Source organism: Mustela nivalis, assembly GCF_964662115.1.
Source record: "Mustela nivalis genome assembly, chromosome: 3".
Lineage (NCBI taxonomy): Eukaryota > Metazoa > Chordata > Mammalia > Carnivora > Mustelidae > Mustela > Mustela nivalis.
Window position 1 is genome coordinate 47,306,779 of NC_139022.1, and position 20,815 is coordinate 47,327,593.

Genomic DNA, 20,815 nt, shown 5'->3' on the forward strand with positions numbered 1-20,815 from the left:
CCTTCTCTCTGTCCTTCCCCATTCTCTTGCTTACTCTTTGCTCCCCATTTTCCTACCAACACAACATTTACTTTGTTTCTGTCTGTTCCTGTCCCCACCCCTCACACATTTACCTCATGTTTCTGATTTTTTGCAGTGTTTCTGCTACCTTTTTAGGGAAGATGAAGCTCTGTTTAAAGTTTTCTAATTTCTGCTTGCTTACTTGTCATGTACCTCAATCAGTATTTTGAGATCATGATCTCCTTATTAATATAAGCATATCTTTTAAAAAACATTTGTAATTCAATTATCTTAAACTATTTAAAAACTTAAATTATTTAAAAAAATCATTTAAAAAATGGCATTGTATAAAGATCATATACATACTTTGGAGTCAGATAGTATTAGATATAAACTCCAACACTGTGATTACTTCATAGATTTTCAAATTTCATATATTTAATTATTATTCTTTTATTATTTTAAAAGATCTCTAGATAATCAAGAAATATTTACTGAACATTTGCTGTCTATAAGTTATTGAAATTCAAACAGTATTTCCTAGACATTCAAGGAGCTTACCCATTTCTAGTTGATATTCTAATTTATGAACAAGTCTTACCCTCTTTCAAAATTCAGTTTATGTGCAAGGGATCCCTTGCTAAATCAAGAGTAGTTTAGAGGCGCCTGGGTGGCTCAGTGGGTTAAAGCCTCTGCCTTCGGCTCAGGTCATGATCTCAGGGTCCTGGGATCGAGTCCCACATCGGGCTCTCTGCTCAGCAGGGAGCCTGCTTCCTCCTCTCTCTCTGCCTGCCTCTCTGCCTACTTCTGATCTCTCTCTGTCAAATAAATAAATAAAATCTTTAAAAAAAAAAAAGAGTAGTTTAGAAGTAGTTTTGTACGTTAAGCATTACTACTCAATCTGTCAAAATAGTTAATTTTATAAGGTCTGTGACTTAATGCATGCCTAGCATTCACAAATTAGTGCTCTATATTAAAAATATCTATATTTAAATTCACTCAGAGCAAGTGATGAATTAATCCAACTGTATTATAATTCAGCTGTGCTAAGTATTTCACACTAGGTTTGTATCTGTTGGAGAATGATTATTTAAAAAAAAGATATAATTACTCCCTAGTCTTTGATATTCAGTTTTTTTTGTTTGTTTTTGTTTTTTAAAGATTTTATTTGACAGACAGAAATCACTAGTAGGCAGAAAAGACAGGCAGAGAGAGAGGAGGAAGCAGGCTCCCCACTGAGTAGAGAGCCCGATTCGGCGCTCAATCCCAGGACCCTGGGGTCATGACCTGAGCTGAAGGCAGAGGCTTAACCCACTGAGCCATCCAGGCACCCCTGATATTCATTTTTTTTTTAATATTTTATTTATTTATTTGACAGAGAGAGTGAGCACAGGCAGATAGAGTGGCAGGCAGAGGCAGAGGGAGAAGCAGGCTCCCCGATGAGCAAGGAGTCCGATGTGGGACTCGATCCCAGGAGACTGGGATCATGACCTGAGCCGAAGGCAGATATTCATTTTTTTAATGATTAGTTTATTTTGGTTGAAAAAATGAAATTTAATTCTGATGTCATAATAAAATTTTTAAATAGTTCTTCTGTGTAGGGCTTATATTTTCAAATATTTTTCACAGATAATAGTTATTCTTTATTTTTTTAAATTACTTTTAATTTAGATAAAATACCATTTAGTATATTAATACCATTTAGTGTATTAATAGTAGGAAGGCAACAAGATTTGAAGATTATAGTTTTAATTGGTCCCAAGAATTGTTATTATTTGGCTGAATGTCATGAAATTCAAATATGTGAATTTATGTACATTTCTCCTTCTAAAGGGAATAGTGATAATATTTTCCAATTTTCAAAATTTTGATTGTTGTCATTAAATCAATGTATAACCTATAGAATATATATATATAACCTGTAGAATATATATAACCTATAGAATACATATTTTTAGAATAAGTTCTTCTATGATTGTGTTTGATACAGGACTTATAAATTTATCTTTTTATAATCAGAACTATCTTTATGCTCATGTTTATGTGAAAAAGTATAGAATTTTATTTTTGAACACTTTGTTATCAAATTACTTTTTATGTTTAACATGGAAATTTTCTTCTGTAAAGTTATTTTCTCTTTACATGGATGGCAAAATTTCCAACATTTGCAGACTTTATGTCAGAACCTTAGTTCATTTGTATAGGCCAGACCAGGGCAGTTCTGGAATGGTCTCTAGGAACTGCTGGGCAGCAACAATGAATACCCTGGCTGTGGTTCTAGCCACCAAAGATATTAGGAGGTCTTAAGGCCCCAGTCTGACATATCGCTTCCAGTTAGAGAAAATGAGGCTTTAGGGAAGACAAGGCTTTGGGGGAAACAAGGCCTGAAATAATTCCTATAGTAAGGCTTAAATTCTGGATTTGAGAATGAATTCACAGTTAAATGTTCAGTTACTGCAACTGGAGGTTTAGCACTTACAGTTGATGAGAAGGAAGGCAGGGTTAAAGCTTAAATTCCAAATTCCTGACCCCTGCTGAGTGGCTTACACAAAGGAACATTAGTTTATATTGTCTAATGTAAAATATAACACTCATTTGCCACATAAATGTAGCACTTTAATTAATTTCTTTGTAATATACCTTAAGTATTAAACTTTTTTTGCTCTGTGCTGTGCTGAGAAAGCAAATATTTGTCTTAAATTGACTTGGACTAATTTGAGCATTAGTCTGTTGATTATTATTTATAACATGTAAACTGAGAACAACCAAAATAATTTTAGTCTACTGAGCTGAAGTCAGTTATTCAGAATGTTTCTTGATGGCAGCACAGAATAATGAGTTCTTGAATACAAAATATACAGGTTTTACTTTTCTATTGCAGATTAAGTTCTGAGTACTTTAAGTTGAGCAACCGTTTATGTTTAGCCATTCACAATTCTGTGAATCTACAAAGCTAAGGTTTTGGCATAATGCCTGTAAATGTTGGCAAAATTTTCTGTCACATTTATCCATATAAAAGGTAAATGAGGTGCACCTGGGTGGCTCAGTTAAGTGCCTGCCTTTGGCTCAGGTCATGATCCCAGGGTCCTGGGATCAAGCCCCATATTGTCTCCCTGCTCAGAGGAAAACCTGCTTCTCCCTCTCCCACTCCCACTTGTCCTGCTTGTGTTCCCTCTCTCTCTGTCGAATAAATAAACAAAATATTTTTAAAATTTTTAAAAGATTAAAAGTAAAGAGTAAATGACTTCACAAAAGAACTCCTATAGGATCATATTATCTATGAGTAAAGAAAGTTTAACTTTCTCTTTCCTATCTTGATAGCTTTTTCTTTTTCCTGCCTGATTGCCCTAACTAGAGCCTCCAGTATAATGTTGAATAGAGGTAGAGAGCAAAGCTATTGGTCTTTTTCCTTGAACGTAGGGGAAAAGTCAAAATTAAGTATTAAATTAGCTATAGTTTCAAAGTTTTTATCAGGTTGAAGTTTCTTTCTATTCCTGCTTCAGAGTAGATGCTGGATTTTGTCAAATGCTTTCTTAGTATCTATAGAGATAAATATTTCTTTTTCTTTTTGTTTGGAAGGAATTGCTTTGATTGATTTTCATATTTCAAATATTACACCTGATCTCACATTCTTAGGATAAAGTCCTTGGTATGATGTACTATCATTTTTTAAATATTGATGAATATGGTTGGCTAAGTTTTTTTTTCATAATTTTTATCTATATCTTTGTTTCTTGTATTTTTGTCTCATTTTATTATAAAGCTAATGCTATTCTGTGAATGGTTACTTCTTATTCAACTTTTTAGAAAGATTTGTGTTCAGTTGGGTTCCATTGGCAGTATTTCTTAAATATTGGTAGAATTCACTTGTGAAGCCATCTGGGTCTGCTTGTTTTTGTTTTTTACTTTTTGGCAAAGATTTTTAAACTACCAATTTTTTTTGGATTAATGTAGACTCTTTAGTTTATCTGTTTCTTTTTGAGTTTTAATAGGTCGTATCGTCAAAGAAATGTCCATTTCACTTAAGTTGTTGGATTAATTGCTATCAAATTGTTCATATTTCCTTATTGACCTTTTTAATTTGTAGAATCTGTGGTGACTTCTTTCCCATTCTTGACACTGATATTTTATGTTTCCCATTCTTGATACTGGTATTTTATGTCTTGATACTGGTGTTTTATGATACTGGTATTCCTAAACATTCTGGCTAGAGGTTTATCAATTTTATTTTCTCAAAGATCAGCTTTTGGCTTTATTGGTTTTTTTTTTTCCCCCTGTTTTTCTGCTTTCTGTTTAATTGACTCATGCTCTAATATTTATTTACTTTCTTTCCTTCTGCTTGTTTTAGGCTTAGTTTGCACCATTTAAAAAATTTTTTAATGGGGCACCTGGGTGGCTCAGTGGGTTAAAGCCTCTGCCTTCAGCTCAGGTCATGATCCCAGGGTCCTGGGATGGAGCCCTGTCGGGCTCTCTGCTCAGCAGGGAGCCTGCTTCCTCCTCTCTCTCTGCCTGCTTCTCTGCCTACTTGTGATCTCCATCTGTCAAAAAAAAACCAAAAAAACAAAAACTTAAAAAAAACTTTTCTTTTAATGTTCTTAATGTAGAAGTTAAGATCATTGATTTGAGAGCTGTCTTTTTCTACAGGCATTTTGTGCTATAATTTCCCTAAATACTGTTTAAGCAACATTCCAGAAATTTTCATACACCATTTTCATTTCATTTGATTAAAAATACTTTCTAATTTCCCTTTTCTTTTTTTTCTTTGCTCGATAGGTTATTTAAAAGTGTTTGGATTAGTTTTCTAAACATTTGGCATTTTTCTAGAGATGTTTAAATATTTTATTTTTAATTTAATTCCATTTTGATCTGAGGATTTTTTTTATGACTTCATTTCTTTAAATTTGTATATATATGTTATCTGGCCCACAGTATGGTCTGTTTTGATAAATGCTTCATAACTACTTGATAAGAATGTGTATTCTGCTGCTGTTGGTTAGAGTGGTCTATACTGTCAGCTTGTCCAGTAGGCTAATTGTATTTTTTGATATTTTTATGTTCTTACTGATTTTCTGTCTATTTGTTATATTAATGATTGAGAGAGGGCAAATGAAATCTCCCACTGTAATTGTGAATTAGTCTATTTCTTGTTGTAGTTGTCAATTTTTTGCTTTATGTGTTTTGAAAATCTGTTACTAGGTAAATAAGCAGTTATGATTATTATATCCCTTGATGAATTGACCCCTTTATCATTATGAAATTATCTTTATTATCCCTGGTAGTATTCTTTGCTGTGTTATCTATTCTACCTGATATTAGTATAGCCACGGTTATACATTACTTTGATTAGTGTTTACATGTTATATATCTTTTTTTCATTCTTTATTCTGTTTCAGTCTTTATTTTTGAGTTACATGCTTTATAAGCACCGTATAGTAAGGTTGTGCTTTTTTGTCTTGTTAATTTCTACATTTTAATGGGGATGATGAGACTATATTTAATACAATTTTTGGTAATTTTAGGTTTAAATCTGTCATCTTGCAGTTTGTTTTCTCTTTGTTCCACTTATTCTTTATTCTCCTTTTCATTTTATCTGCCTTCTTTTGGATGAATTGAAATATTTTCTTAAGGTACCATTTTATCCCTTTTGTTGTCTTATTACCTATAACCTTTTATTTTGTTATGTTATCTTTAACAGTATACCCTCAGGTGTTATAATGTTTTGTTTTTAACATGGGACTCTTACAATGGTATAGCCTTCTGGTCTATTTGCTGTTGTTGGAATATATATTACTTTTGCATATGTTGTAAAGTCCACCCTACCTTGTTAATATTTTTGTATTTATTTAGTCAGTTTTTTAAAAAAATTACAACAGAACAGCTCATATATTTGTCTATGTAGCTATCTTTTCTAGCATTCTGTATTCCCTCTGGTATCATTTTATTTATGTCTGAAAGACTTATTTTAATACTTCTTGTAATGTAAATCTACAGTAATAAATTCTTTTGGTTTTTGCATGCTTGATAAAGTTTCATTTCACCTTTGTTTTTGAAATATATCTTTGTTGGGTATAGAAATCTATTTTGGCATTTTATTTTCTTTTTAGATCTTTAAGCAATTTGTTCATGATGTATATTGCTGTAGTTTTTTTTTTTTTCCTCTCTTTGTGGTTTTTGAGCCACTTGTATCTGAGAATTTATAGTTTTCATCAAATTTGGAAAACTTTTATCCACTGTTTCTTCATGTATATTTTCTGTCTCCCCATCTCTGTTCTCTAACTCTGTTAGAGACTCCTGTTACACATATACTAGGTTGCTTGTAGTTTTTTAAAGCCTATTGATACTCTTCATTATTTTTCCCTGTCTTTTTTTCCTCTTTCTTTCTTTCTTTCTTTCTTTCTCTCTCTCTCTCTAACATTTATTTATTTTAAAAGAAGAGAGAGAGAAAGAGTGCGAGTGCAGAGTTTAGGGGGAGGGGCAATGGAAAACCGGGTGGAGGGGTGGGGAGTGGAAATAGAATCTCAAACAGACTCCCTGCACAGCGCAGAGCCAGAGGCAGAGCTCCATCCCAGGACCCTGAGATCATGATGTGAGTCAAAATCAAGAGTCAGACTTTAAACCAATGGAGCCACCCACGCATCCCTCTTTCTGTTTCATTTTGATTAGTTTCTATGGCTATGTTTATAAATTTACTAATCTTCCTTTCTACAATGCCTAATCTGCCTTTAATCCCATGCAACATAGTTTTCATTTCAGGCATTGTGTATTATGCCTGAATAATTATGATTTGGGTTTTTTTCTTAAAAGGTATCTACTTAACATTTTAACATAAGTTTACAATCTTAGTGGATTTCATCATTTTTCTTCATTTTTTCTAAGAGTTGTATGAGTTTATTCATTATCAGATTTTTTTATTTCACTATAATCTTCTACTTGTTCGTGTTATAAAAAATACACATAGCCTTTACTTGTATACCTACATGCAGTCCCTTAGTTCATATGGCACGTAGCATTTTTTTCCATAGTTAAAAATATTTTTAAGGATAAATGTAATGTATGGTAATTTTATAAAAGGTAAGCAATACCATATTGAACCTTATGGTATTGAATTAAGTGAATTTAAATACAGTTTTGCTTTGCAGGTTTATAGTTTACCTGAAGATGTACTGAACTAACAGAAAAGATGTTCAAAATAACTCTTATGGTTATGTATTCTTATATAGCCTATTTAATTGATTCTGTGTGGCTAGCATTATGCTAGGGTTTTATATTTACCAAGCCTCAAAATACCCACAATAACATTTGTGAGGGTTTCTCATACATGAGTGGAAGTCTGAATGCTTTTGCTTTATCATACATCGTATTCAGAAAAAAGAAGATAGGATGAGCTATTCCACATTACACATGCCCATAACAGTCAGTCTAGCAAAATTTAAAAGGAGCTCTCTTCACCCACTTTTATAACAAGAGTAGGGAAACAAACTCTCCTTCAAATTTTCTTTCTTTATGGGAAACAAAACAGAGTGCTAAGAGATTTGTAAACTCCCTGATTATTTACAGCCCTCACTTATCCTATGCAGACAGAGTAAGAGGATACCTACTGCTAGAACTGTGGGGAGCTAGCTACAAGTCTCATTCAAAAGTAAATTTTTCTGTAATTGGGAAGTAGATTTTCTTAAATTGCTTCTTCATGCATTATGAATAGTTCTGTGGTATTTTATAGCCAATTAAAATTGATTAGATCCATTGAGTTGTCTCTTTAGAGTACTTTAATTATGAAAACCAGTTTGAAATGAGTCCAGATTTGAGACAGATGGTTAAATTTATGTTTAAACAAATCCAAATTTAAAAAAATGAGTAAAACTTTTTAAAGCCTCTTCAGTTGATTTTCTCATTTTTAGTCCAACAAGAATGGCAGCTGGCCTTCCTGTTCAATAATCTCTAAATCTTGAAGACTTCCAAAAATTAGAATCTTATATGCATGATATATGGAGGTCCTCTAGACAAATATTCTGAAATTCATATTTATTTCTCAGTTCAACCTAAGGAAAGAAATCCATTTTGGATACAGAACTTGCTAAAGACCAAAGCTCAGTTCAAGCTGTGTTTGTTGATCATCACTTCTATTGATGTGGCTTGAAAGTGAGAGGTTCTCTATTTTTTTTGGACCTACTTATTAATATATGATATATCAGCAGCTAACTTATGGCATGAATGCTTTTCACTGCATGGAGCTTAATACAATAGGAAGTTTACAAGGTCATAAAGACTAATGACATTCTTCATTGTTAATCTAATTTGCATTGGGTTAAAGTTGCAGAAATTGAAGTGACAGGTATAATATTCTCATTAGATGCTGAAATATTATGTGGGATGGGATATGCTACATGATTCATTTATTTTCTGCAGATAACTTCCTAAAATTAAAACAAAAGTAAAGCACAATAATTTGATTTGTTCCTATTTTTCATAGTTTTATTGAATAAACAAAGCTAAGTTTCACATACAAAGAGATTAAGAAAAATGATATCCTTTTGGCTGATTTTCCTCTATATTTTATAGGTGAGCTCCTTAACAATATTAGTTTTGGACTTGATTACTAGAAAGATGATATAAACAGATGCAGAAGGTAAAATTGTAACCTTTCTATAACTTTTAACTTTGTAAAAATTTTTATTTAAGCTTAAATTTATTTTTTAATAGTAAGAACTATATCAATTTATATATTTTCTTTCAATGTGCCAGGCACTGTTATTTGCACTAGGAATATTGTAGATAACAAACCATACAAAAATTCCTTCCTCTCTGAGGCTTACATTTTAGAGAAGATAGCTAATTAATACACATAAGTGAAATGTATTATTTATTAGATAGTGATAAGTACCATGGAGAAAAATGAAACATGGTTGGTGGATAGGTTGTTGAGAGGATGATCAGGTCGGGCTTCATGGAGAAAGAGACATAATAAGTGAAGAGTGAAGGAAGTGAGGAAGGAAGTGAGGAAGGGAAGAGTAGTACAGGTGGAGGGAATTGTCCAAAGGAAACTCATTGAGATGGGATCATGTCTGGCTTATTTGAGCAGTGGTACAAATACTTGTGTGGCTCAACTGGGGGACTGATAAAGACAGAGATATGGGATGAAATCAGAGAGGGAGAGTGATGGTGAGAAGCAAGTGAGGCCCAGATTTTGTAGGATTTTGGTCATTCTTTGAAAACACTTCGGCTTTTACTCTGTCATAAAATGGGAAGCCATGGTGGGTTTTGAGCAGAAGAGTGATATGAACTAATTTACATTTTAATAGGATAATTCTGGCAGCCTTGTTGAGACTAGGAGGGGTGTAGGGAGGATGGAAGTAAGGAGATTACTTCCAGGCTATTGACATAATCCAGTCAAAGGCTCATGCTTGCCTGCACCTGGGGTGGTAGTAACAGAGGTGGTGAGAAGTGGTCAGTTTCTGGATATACAGTCGATTCTTGTTATTTACAATTGTGATGTTCTGTGAAATTACTCTGAACACTGACTTAGTGTTAGCTGAGTACTGAATCATTGCTCCTACTGGGTATTATGTTCCTATAAGCAAGGTCACAACATTTTTTTTTTAAAGATTTTATTTATTTATTTGAGATGGAGAGCATGAGTAGGGTGAGGGGCAAAGGGAGAAGCAGACTCCCCACTGAGCAGGGAGTCCCATTTGGGGACTCCCATTTGGGGCTCCATCCAAGGACTGGGGTATCATGACCTGAGCCGAAGGCAGACGCTTAACTGACTGAGCCACCCAGGCCCCCCAGGTCACAGAATTTTTGATGACTGATCCAATTTATCATCCTGTTTTATGTGTGTATCTCTTTAAAGACATATTCTTTAATATATGTGTTGATTCATTAACACTGAACTCAAAGCCAGCAGTGTTAAAATTCATGACTAAAGAAAGCTATATGACACATATTTTCTTTTCTTTTTTCTTTTTTTAAAAGATTCCATTCATTCACTTGACAGAGAGAAAGAGATCACAAGTAGGCAGAGAGGCAGATGGAGAGAGAGAGGGAAGAAGGCTCCCTGCTGAGCAGCGAGCCTGATGCAGGGCTCAATCCCAGGACCCTATGACCATGACCTGAGCCAAAGGCAGAGGCTTAACCCTCTGAGCCACCCAGGTGCCCCACATATTTTCTCTATTAAAGCACGTTATAGCCTTCTTTTTAAAAAATTAACATATAATGTATTATTTGCTTCAGGGGTACAGGTCTGTGAATCATCAGCATTATAGCCTTCTTGATCATAATACTAGAAAATGCTTGAGCCTTATGTTTAGCCATTTTAGATAGCAAAATCATCAATTAAAAGCACAAGAAATGCAGGCAGTGTAGAACTAAATAGACTGCAAAATGGACAGCTTACAGCATAGGAACTGAAACAAAAAGGCAACCATAACCTTTTTGATGGGAACATGTGATGTGTATCAAAGGACTCCTTTATTGCTCTGCACATGTGCATATCTGCAATTGGCCTGGAAAGCACAGTGTGGGATTTGGGGATTTTTGGGATTTGGGGATTTGGGGATTTGGGGATCTTGAACTTTGGGATTACAAATAATTTTAGGTGGTAGGCAAATTCAGAAATAGGAATTTATGAATGTGTATATTGAAAATTGAGCCTAAAGGACTTGCTGATAAATGTGGTGTAGTGTGTGAGAGAAAGAATTCAAGGATGATTTCAAGATTTTTGGCCTGAACAACTGGAAGGATGGTGTTATTATTATTGTTGTTATGCTTTAGGATGGTATTATTTTTAACTAAAATGGAGAAGAACGCAGGAGTATCAGATTTGGAAGTGAAAATCAGGAGTTTGGTTTTTAGATTCTTATTAGGTATCTAGGTGGAGATAACAAGTTTGTACTTGAATCTCTAGCTCTAGAGAATTCCTGGGAGAGGTCTGTAGTAAAAATATAAACTTGAATATTAGTTGGTATTTAAAGCCATGCTGTTAGATGGCATTACCAAAGGTGTTAGTTAAAATAAGAAAGAGAAGAGTCCTAAGACAAAGCCCAACATTAAGAAATCAGGAAAATGAGGAGGAAATTGTAAAGAACACCAAGAAAAAAGGAAAACCAAAAGAATGTGTTATTCTAGAAGTCAAATGGAGGAGGAAAGAATTTCAGGGAAGAACAAGAGATCAGTTAGGTTAAAGCAGTATTAGAACATAAGATGAGGGCCAAGATTTGGATTTTGTGAAGTGAAGGTAATTGGTGACTTTGAAAAGAGCAGTTTCAATATTGTAGTAAAGGGAAAAGCCAAAATGGGATGGGTTTAAGAAAGAATGAGAGAAAAGAAACTGGAGATCACTGGTACAGACAAACCATTTCAGTAGTTTTGCAGTAAAGGTCCCCTTAATGGACAGAGATAAGAAATAAGCAAATGTATATACATACATGCACACAAGTATATCTGTTCCTAATTTCTGTCTGTTTATCTATACTAAAACTGAAGAGTTTATATTGATACTTCTGGTTCTAGTCCAATGCCATGTGTTCATTCTGTATTTTCCTATTCATGTATTTGCAACTTCTTTCTCTGACAGTGGGAAATCTGGCTTCTGTTAGTTACAGTCTATTTACTTACTTGCTCAATCCTAAAATAACAGAAAATAATTTCAGAATACTGACTCATACCTCTGAAAAAAGAAACTACAATTCATAATTTCTTTAGAGCTCTTTTGTCTTTAGTTTTACATTGTAATCAAATATTGTTTCCAATGTTACTTAGATTAATTCTTTTCTTCCCCACTCTTTTCAGTGTGATTATGTTATTCACTAGAAGTGTAGGTTGGTTCACTTGTTTTGTTGTATCCCATGTTAAATTGTTTTTTTCCTCTCTTATTGATTTTATCTGTTTCATTAATGGTTAAAAATTAATGGTTCCAAAAGTCAGAATTGCATAAAACTATATACTTAGAGAACTCTATCTTCTTTAATTATTTCTTTCTTTTTTACACAAAAACTGTCATACTGTGATACTCCTCTTCATTTTGCTTTTCTATTTAATATTTTATCCTAAAAATCATAATACTTCAGTTTGTAGCTTTATTTCTCATTCTTTTTAACTTTTGCATAACACTTCATTGTAAGTTCATTCAAGTACTTTCTGTATATTGACATACAGGTTTTTCTAATTTTTCCAGTTATATACATTTACTAGCATGAATAACCTGTGTGGGTTTTTTTTTTTTTAATCATTAGAGGAATATCTTAAATGTAAATTCCTAGAAGTGTATGATTGCAGGTGTAAAAGATAAATGTTGTGTGTAGTTTATAGCATTTATAAAGATTGTACCAATCTGGGGCACCTGGGTGGTTCAGTGGGTTGGGCCTCTGCCTTAGGCTTGGGTCATGATACCAGGGTCTTGAGATCGAGCCCCGCATTGGGCTCTCTGCTCAGCGTGGAGCCTGCTTCCTCCTCTCTCTCTGCCTGCCTCTCTGCCTACTTGTCATCGCTCTCTGTCAAATAAATAAAATAAAATCTTATAAAAAAAAAGATTGTACCAATCTGCATTCCTATTAGAAATGTATAAGTGTATCTGTATCTCCACACATTTGCCAAAACAGAGTGCTGATTTGCTAGGTGAAAAATAACATCTCTTAATTTTACTTGGCATTTCTTTTATTATGAGTGAGGGAGTAAGGTTGACTATTTTTATATGTTTAAAGTCCATTTTAAAGTATTTTTTTTTGGTGTGTGGATTGTCTTTTGCCCATTTTTCTTTCAAGTTTTTGATCTTTTTTTTCCCCTTAAATTTTTAGTGTACTATAGTGAATATACATGTATCTGTTATTCATGGTAAATACATTTTCTACTAGTTTGTTGTCATTTGACTTGGTTTAATGTGTTTTCCTCCACTGACGAATGATGATACTCTAGCTACTGATATCACTATGAGAAATAAACTGTCCTTTGTCTCTGTCCCAGGAGGCTTATGTCTTCTGCCCACCTCCATGAAGTTGAGGCAGGCTAAATTGTTAGCTTGCACGTAGAGTAAATATAAAGTCTTTTAACTTTCATGTTCTTGATAAAGACTGTTGTGTCCTTTTATTTTTTAAAAAATATTTTAAAAACACATTATTTATTTAACAGAGAGAGATATATCTCACACGTAGGCAGAGCAGCAGGCAGAGGGAGAGGGAGAAGCAGGCTTCCCACTGAACAGTGAGCCCGACTTCGGCTCATTCCCAGGATGATCTGAGCCGAAGGCACATGCTTAACTGACTGAGCCCCGCAGGCGCCCCTTATTTACCTATTTTGATTTTCATTTTTTTTTTTCCTGCAGATTTGTGTCCTTTCCTGCTTCTTTTTTACTTCATAGTTTCCAAAGTTTCTTCATTTTAACCATTTCTCCCCCTGGAGTATTACCTTTCTAAGACTGTTTCCCTTGCCTTTCACATGTACTTTTAGTTCCCCTTCTTGCAGTCAGTGCTGTGATCTGCCATTATGCTTTTCCAGTATTTTTCACATGTGTAATGAACTTTCTTCTTCTGATAATGTTTTTTGATCAGTCTTTAAGTACACTGCTAGCTTTTCTCTTTTTCTTTTTCTTCTTCCCTTTTTTTCCCCCCCCAAGAACAGCCTTTGGTGCCCATGCAGGCTTGCTTGGGAGGGTGAGAGATCTTTTGCAGAGATTTGGTGTTTGTTTTTCTACTCGTAGAGAATTTAAAATTTGGACATTCTCTGCCTATTTTGCTAAGGATGTGGGCTTATTTTTCTTTTTGTTTTTTATTAAATTTTCAGGTGCTATGTTAGAAATTTAGAATTATGCTATTGCTTCATTACATCTATCCAGAACCCTCTCCTTCACAGCTTTGTTAGATTATGGAATATAGATTTGCACATGACATATCATTCAATTTGCAGGTTATTAAAAGGTTGTTGTCAGTTGAGTCTAGCAGTCACTATATGCAAGGAAATATATAGCACAGTTAAGAGAGCTTACTCTGTAAAGGTATTTTGCTCAATTTTTAAATAAAATACCACTAGGGACGCCTGGGTGACTTAGTTGGTCATGCGTCTGCCTTTGGCACAGGTCATAATCCCAGGGTCCTGGGATGGAGTCCAGCGTTGGGCTCCTTGCTCAGCAGGGAGCCTGCTTCTCCCTCTGTTTGCTGCTCTCCCTGCTTGTGCTCTCTTTCTCTGGCAAATAAATAAATAAAATCTTTAAAAAAATACTGTTTTAGGGGCGCCTGGGTGGCTCAGTGGGTTAAGCCGCTGCCTTCGGCTCAGGTTGTGATCTCAGGGTGCTGGGATCGAGTCCCGCATCGGGCTCTCTGCTCAGCGGGGAGCCTGCTTCCCTCTGTCTCTCTCTGCCTGCCTCTCCATCTACTTGTGATTTCTCTCTGTCAAATAAATAAATAAATAAAATCTTTAAAAAAAAAATACTGTTTTAGTTCCTTGAACATTTTAGAGCCCATAACACATCCAGCAAATAGTTCTTGATTGATGTATCAGTTTTTTCATGTGCCATGAAATTTATTAAAAATAGCACAGTGTGGATATACCTGTTGTACTTTTTAATGCTTTATAGGAGCATATGATCAAAAGTTTTTTTTCAGCTCTCCAAATTCTGTGTCTTCCTTAGCCTTTGCTGTTGCATATTGATAGTTTTTGGCCATTTAGTGTCCATTCACAACCCAGTGAATTGATAAGGGCAGATAATTTAACTCCCAGGATTGGAAATCAGAAGCTAAAATTTAGGTTATGAGACTTGATTGAGTTGCACAGCTAATCAAAGGAGAAGCTGAGAAAAAAATTCTGACTTCTTAAGTCTGCTTTTTGTCTAAATAGTGTCGAGTAAATGGGTAACTCATTCATTGTTCCTTTATGTCATACTTGAATTTTAACTTTGATGTGAAAAACCATGTGTAGACATTTGGCCCAAGTAACTCATACATTAGGATGAAATCTTGTTTATTTTCTTCTTGCTCAGAGTAATAAGTAGAAATCGTATAGTTGAGGAGGAATTTTTGAAAGGTAGGAAAAATGTAAGATGGTGGTCAGTTACCCAAATGAAAGTAAAGTCATCTTGCAGGCATTCTACTTTGTGAAAATAATCACTTCTCGTTTATTATCAGGGGCTTTCCACCATAATATTTAACAAATGGTAAATACTTCCGAAATTTATAATAAAAAATACTTGACTTTCTAGGCTAGCTTAATGAGTAGTCTTGTCTGTCTCTTGTAAATGTCAAACTTACATAATTGAGTTTTGCTAGCTTCATAATATTGTTTATGGCATGACATGTTGTATATACACTCTGTTATTACAAACATTAAACATATTTCTCAGCAAGTGGTGGCAAAAGACTTATAATTCAATCTCTTTGTGAACTTCATTATGTGGAGGAGGAAAAATGGGACGTTTTCCTCCCTGTTAATTGACACATAGAAAACTTTATGCCCTGCTTCGATGCCTCTCATCATTAAAAAAAAGTCATATGGCAACAGAGGTATAATTCTGTGTCTGTCAATAAAAATTTACTTGGCTCTGCATACTTCACATTAATTTTAAGCTCAAATGTAGTTATTTAAAAGTTAGGAAAGGTTAATAGTGAGGTGAAAGATTCTGCACCAAGAAGCTATGTGGTGGGGCGCCTGGGTGGCTCAGTGGGTTAAAGCCTCTGCCTTCAGCTCAGGTCATGATCTCAGGGTCCTGGGATCAAGCCCTGCATTGGGCTCTCTGCTGGATGGGGAGACTGCTTCCAAACCACCCCCCCACCTGCCTCTCTGCCTACTTGTGATCTCTGTCTGTCAAATAAATAAATAAATAAAATCTTTAAAAAAAAAAGAGAAGCTATGTTGCAAGAATCGTGTTAATATTTTGCAACGTATTTAAGAAGTGAATGGAATGAAAAGAAAATTTATCTGTAACTGGTTTTCACAGAGTACTACTATTTCTTGAATTATATTGTTTTCATGGGACCTAAATAATTATTTTAAAACAAATCAGGAAAAAAATATAATAGAATTCCTTTCCAAATGATGGCAGGTGGACATGTTTTTGAAACTTTTTGTTGATTTCTACAGGGGAAGGAAAGTGGGAGGTAGATATAGATAGGTTGATCAGTCATGTGCATGCACAAGTACATCTTATAACCAAATACATACATGTATGTGGGCTATAGAGTACAAAAGCAACAAACCAAAAACCTACTAAGACATATATCTAAATTCAGTTTTAAACCCAAAGCTCTTTTTAAAAGCTTTCTTAGTAGTAATATTTTAATGTAATGAATTCAGACTTGGATATTTTCGAAGGCATTTAATTTTCTGTAAATTCTGTTAATGACCAGTGATAAGCTGTTGATAATTCAGTTTGGTTGTTACAGCCTTTTTCAGGTTGTTTGTCATAAAGTAAAAAAAGTGAGAAATTCTTAACTTTTCTAATGTTAATTTAGATTACAAAATCTTAGTTGAGTGTTGCCTATTCAGTGCATCATCACCACCTAGAAAGACAGATGGGTAGTGTGCAGTTTAAAAAATCTGCAAATAGGAGGACAGATAGATGGTTAAAATGTCTACATGAAAATGTTTGTGTGGAGAGCTTGACTCGTGAAGTTACACTAAAAAATCCAAGTACTTAATTAAGAATAATAGAGTTCATGTAGAAAGGAATAGTTTTTAAAAAGTGACATAAAATATGGAATTAATTGAATTTACTACATAATCATACTTTTTGAATTTATGATAAAAATTAACAAGTTAGAACACAGTACTTAAATACTCTTGACTGAAAATGCTTGCTTTATTTTCTTCTTATCAATATTTAGACTCTAGAAAATGTCTTGATTACTTGCGATCAATTTGTGTAATTTATATGACTTTTTGAACTCTTGTCAGATTTTGCCAAATTTTAAGTAAACTAGCTTAAAAATGATAAATGAAATTAAAAAAAGAACGAAAGAAAGGGCCTTGAAAGGGCTGCTCTGACAGCTTCTATAGTATGTGTTTGTGGACTTTTCTGTCGCCTTCAGACATTAATGTAAGTTGGCTCCCAGCTGAAACATTGATTTCCATTTAGTCGGGTATGCGCTTTGGCTCCTGGATATTAGTTTCATTTAGGAGTCTTGTCCTGACTTGTGGAGTTAGGGAGGAAAAGGGGTTGTTATTTTAGAGGGAGATTCTGAGGCTGGCCATAGATGTGTCAGCTATATTGACTCTTGGGATATATATATATATTTATTTTTTAGAGATTTTATTTATTTATTTGACAGACAGAGATCACAAATAGGCAGAGAGGCAGGCAGAGAGAGAGAAAGAAGAGGAAGCAGGATCCCTGCAGAGCAGGCAGCCTGATGTGGGGCTCTATCCCAGGACCCTGGGATCATGACCTGAGCTGAAGGCAGAGGCTTTAATCCACTGAGCCACCCAGGCACCCCTCTTGGGATATTTTTTGAAATGTATTTTTGCAAGAAGGATGCCAAGTAGCAATATTTATGGATAAATAAATATAGTAGTCAATGTAAAAAATGATTGTAATGATTGAACATGTAGGGGAATGTGAGAATCTTAAATATCATTCATGATTAGTATTGTTGAAGTGATTTGTAATTGTGACATTAAAAAGATTATCCCTAGTGCCATACAGAATGAGTAAAAATTTCTCTAGGGATTTGTATTAACTGAGGCAAAAAAGTTTATTGGTTTTTCAATGAAGATTTAAAAAAATTAAAAATCAAGTATAATAGAATGTTTTGAAATCACAGGGCATCCTTCATAGTAAGAAAAGATACTCTGGTGATTAAAATATTTTCTCTTTGAGAAGTTCTTTATTTTATAACATAAAATAGCTTGTCTCAGGCAGCGATTTGTAAATAACTTGGGTAATATCCCCATGTGGAAGAACTGGCTAATGGACTATGGCTAGAGAGTTATGCTCTGTAAAATAATTACGTGCAGCTCCCTAGAAGTCCGTGGTGGCTCTAGTACTTAGAACCAGTAGAGTTTGTAGGTAGCAGAGATCTACCAGTGTGCCAGAAAGATTTCCTTTTTTACCAGCTAGATGTGGTTCCATACCTGAGAATTGGAGGGGAGATGACAAAGGCAAGGGAACTGTTCTTACTCTGTTGCCCTGCCCGTGCCTATCTGAGGGTCTGCGGTCTCCTCTCTCCCCCAAAACACTGACTTTTTCTCTGCTTTCGGCCCTGGGCTAGGACATCCTCCAACAGGGAATGCTTTTCCAACTCCTACATATAGGGACTACTCAGATGGGTGCCACACCGAAACAGAGTGGCAGCAGAGGGGAGCCTGTGTCATCAAAAATTCTCAATATAGATCTTTTTTTGGGAGAAGATTCATTTGGAGGATTATGCTTGGAAAGAGGGCAAAAATTAATAAACATTTTGAAAAGTTTATTCCCTAAATCTAAATAATTGACAAGATATATTTGTTCAGTTTGCACCAAAAATTGAAGACATGCTTAAAAATTTTACTTACAGAATCATTTATACTGTCAATCTGTAAATACTTTCTGAACGATTTTACTAAAGTCACCCCAAAAGGTTTTAGTTCATAATATTATCAATATCTCCTGGACTTCTCCCATATCAAGTTTACATTTCCCTGCTTGATTTTCAAGTCTTTGACAACTAAAATTGCCCTACCTCTATAGACATAACGCCTTCACTTCCTTGAAACTTGCCCTCTTTGAGCTTATTTCTTTGCTTGCCTATGTCATTTCACTTATTCTCAACATATTTTCCTTCAGTATTCCAATTCACCAGACCAGGGGTTCTAGGTTGAGGACTCGGTTTTGCTGGGTACTGAATTCCTAATGTTTTGCACAGTTCTTGGTGGTGATCAGTTCATAATATGCATTGAATGTAAGGAAGAAAAGGAGGAATTTTTGTCCATTCTGTCTTTTTTATACCTTCCTGGATACACCCCATGTTTGGTTTTTCTACAAAGCCTCCTCTGACTCCCCTTGTCTTTATTGATACCTCAAATACAGACCTAAGAATTTAACATTATATTTATAAACTTTCCTGTTTCCTTGATTATACAGTTTCATTTGCATTGTTGTTCCAATTTGGTGTGAGCTGCTTGAAAATGAGAAGGATCACTTTTCTGTATAATTTTGCAAAAAATTATACATTAATCTACATTCACCAAACATTTACTGTAATATATGCCTCCTTCATAGCAGCCTGTGTGCACAGTACTGGCAAATTAGTAGTACTTTGCATAGAGCTGAAAATATAGTGAATGTTCAATAAAATTTTATTATTATTCTTAAAATGTGTGAAATATAAAATAGTGGTCACTTAGTTTGCATGTGGAGAAGATAAAGCTTTTTTATCTCCTTGTAAACTTTCTTCAATGTTTCTTTCAGGGAAAGAAACCGAAAAGGCCAAGGAACGATATGACAAAGCGACAATGAAACTTCATATGTTGCATAATCAGTATGTATTGGCATTGAAAGGGGCGCAGCTGCATCAGAATCAGTATTATAACACCACACTTCCTTTGCTTCTGGACTCTTTACAAAAGATGCAAGAGGAAATGATAAAAGCACTGTAAGTTACATTTCATACTTGGTATTTTCATTTAATTTAATGAATGTTATTTTCTCTCCTGTGTAAGCTTTTGGATAGAACTTGTCTGTGTTTTGTGAACTTCATTATTGATCCAGGCCAATGGACAGATCTGTTTTACCTTGGTCCTGCTTGATTTTCACTTCTGGTGTCCATTCAGTTTATTATCATCTCCTAAGCCCTCCAGCTAGCCCTAAAAATGGTTCTTCTTTTTGTATATTTTTATTCTACTCCCATTATCTGGAAATTTAGGTAAAAAAAAATTCATTAGTTCACAAGTGTTAAGAAGTGAGTATCTATATTCAGGGGGTAGTGTTTTAAATATTGAGCAACTGAGTAGTCCAAAGGAAATAATTTTTTTAAGTTTTTAATTTTAATTCTAGTATAGTGAACATACACTGTGATTATTAGTTTCAGGTGTACAATGTAGAGACTCAGCAATTCTAGACATTAATCTTTGCCCATTGTGATGAGTGTATTCTTTATCTCCTTTATCTATTTCACCCATCACCTCACCCCCTCACTTCTAGTAACCATGTTTGTCCTCTTAGTTAGGGTCTGTTTCTTGGCTTCTCTGCCTCTCCCTTTTGTCCCCTTTGCTTGTTTTATTTGTTAGTTGTTTCTTAAATTCCACATGAGTGAAATCATAGGGTATTTGTCTTTCTCTGATTGACTTACTTCACTTAGCATTATATTCTCTAGCTCCATCAAAGAAAAGAATTTTTGAAGATTTATATGCCAGCTTTTATTGTGTGAGATCAAAATCAACATGTTTATTGAAGTTCTAATGTATGCAAAACATGCTGCCTGTGATATGGCTGCAATTTTTGCCTCCAAGGAGCTAATGATATACTTTGGACAGTATGTCAAAAGCACACATGTTTACCATAGATATCAATACAATAGGAAAAGATTAACCACTCTGGTAGACTTCCTCTGCTTTATTAGCTGGTTTAGGTGATCTCCCATTTTCCCAGTAAAAAGATAAAAAAGTTTTTAGTTCACTTGAGTATGTAAGCTTTTAATGGTATTATAAAATATCTCCTTAAAATATTTAATGTATAAATTTATGTATGTATGCTTTATTTTTTTATTAATTTTTAAAAGATTTATTTTAGAGCTTGCATGAGTAGGTGAGGGGGGATCAGCGGGGGGGGGGCGAGAGAGAGAGTCTCAAGTAGACTCCCTGCTGAGCCCCACTCCGGGCTCTCTCTCAGGACCCTGCAATCATGATCTGAGCTGAAATC

General features: G+C 34.5%; 1 protein-coding gene across 7 annotated transcripts in view; it reads left to right on the forward strand.

Annotated features, from left to right (window-relative positions):
* FER (FER tyrosine kinase) overlaps positions 1-20,815 on the forward strand; it is a 465,318-nt gene that overhangs the window by 76,588 nt on the left and 367,915 nt on the right. For 6 of the 7 annotated variants that reach the window (XR_014310162.1, XM_082724902.1, XM_082724905.1 and 3 more), the window contains one exon: positions 19,367-19,550. Coding sequence is in view for 6 of the 7 variants with exons in the window: in XM_082724902.1 (XP_082581028.1) it covers positions 19,367-19,550 (184 nt within the window). In the remaining variant the exon portion in view is untranslated. Of the gene's footprint in view, positions 1-2,284; positions 2,402-8,559; positions 8,627-19,366; positions 19,551-20,815 lie in introns of those variants that run through there. The other variant, XM_082724907.1, reaches the window with a different exon arrangement.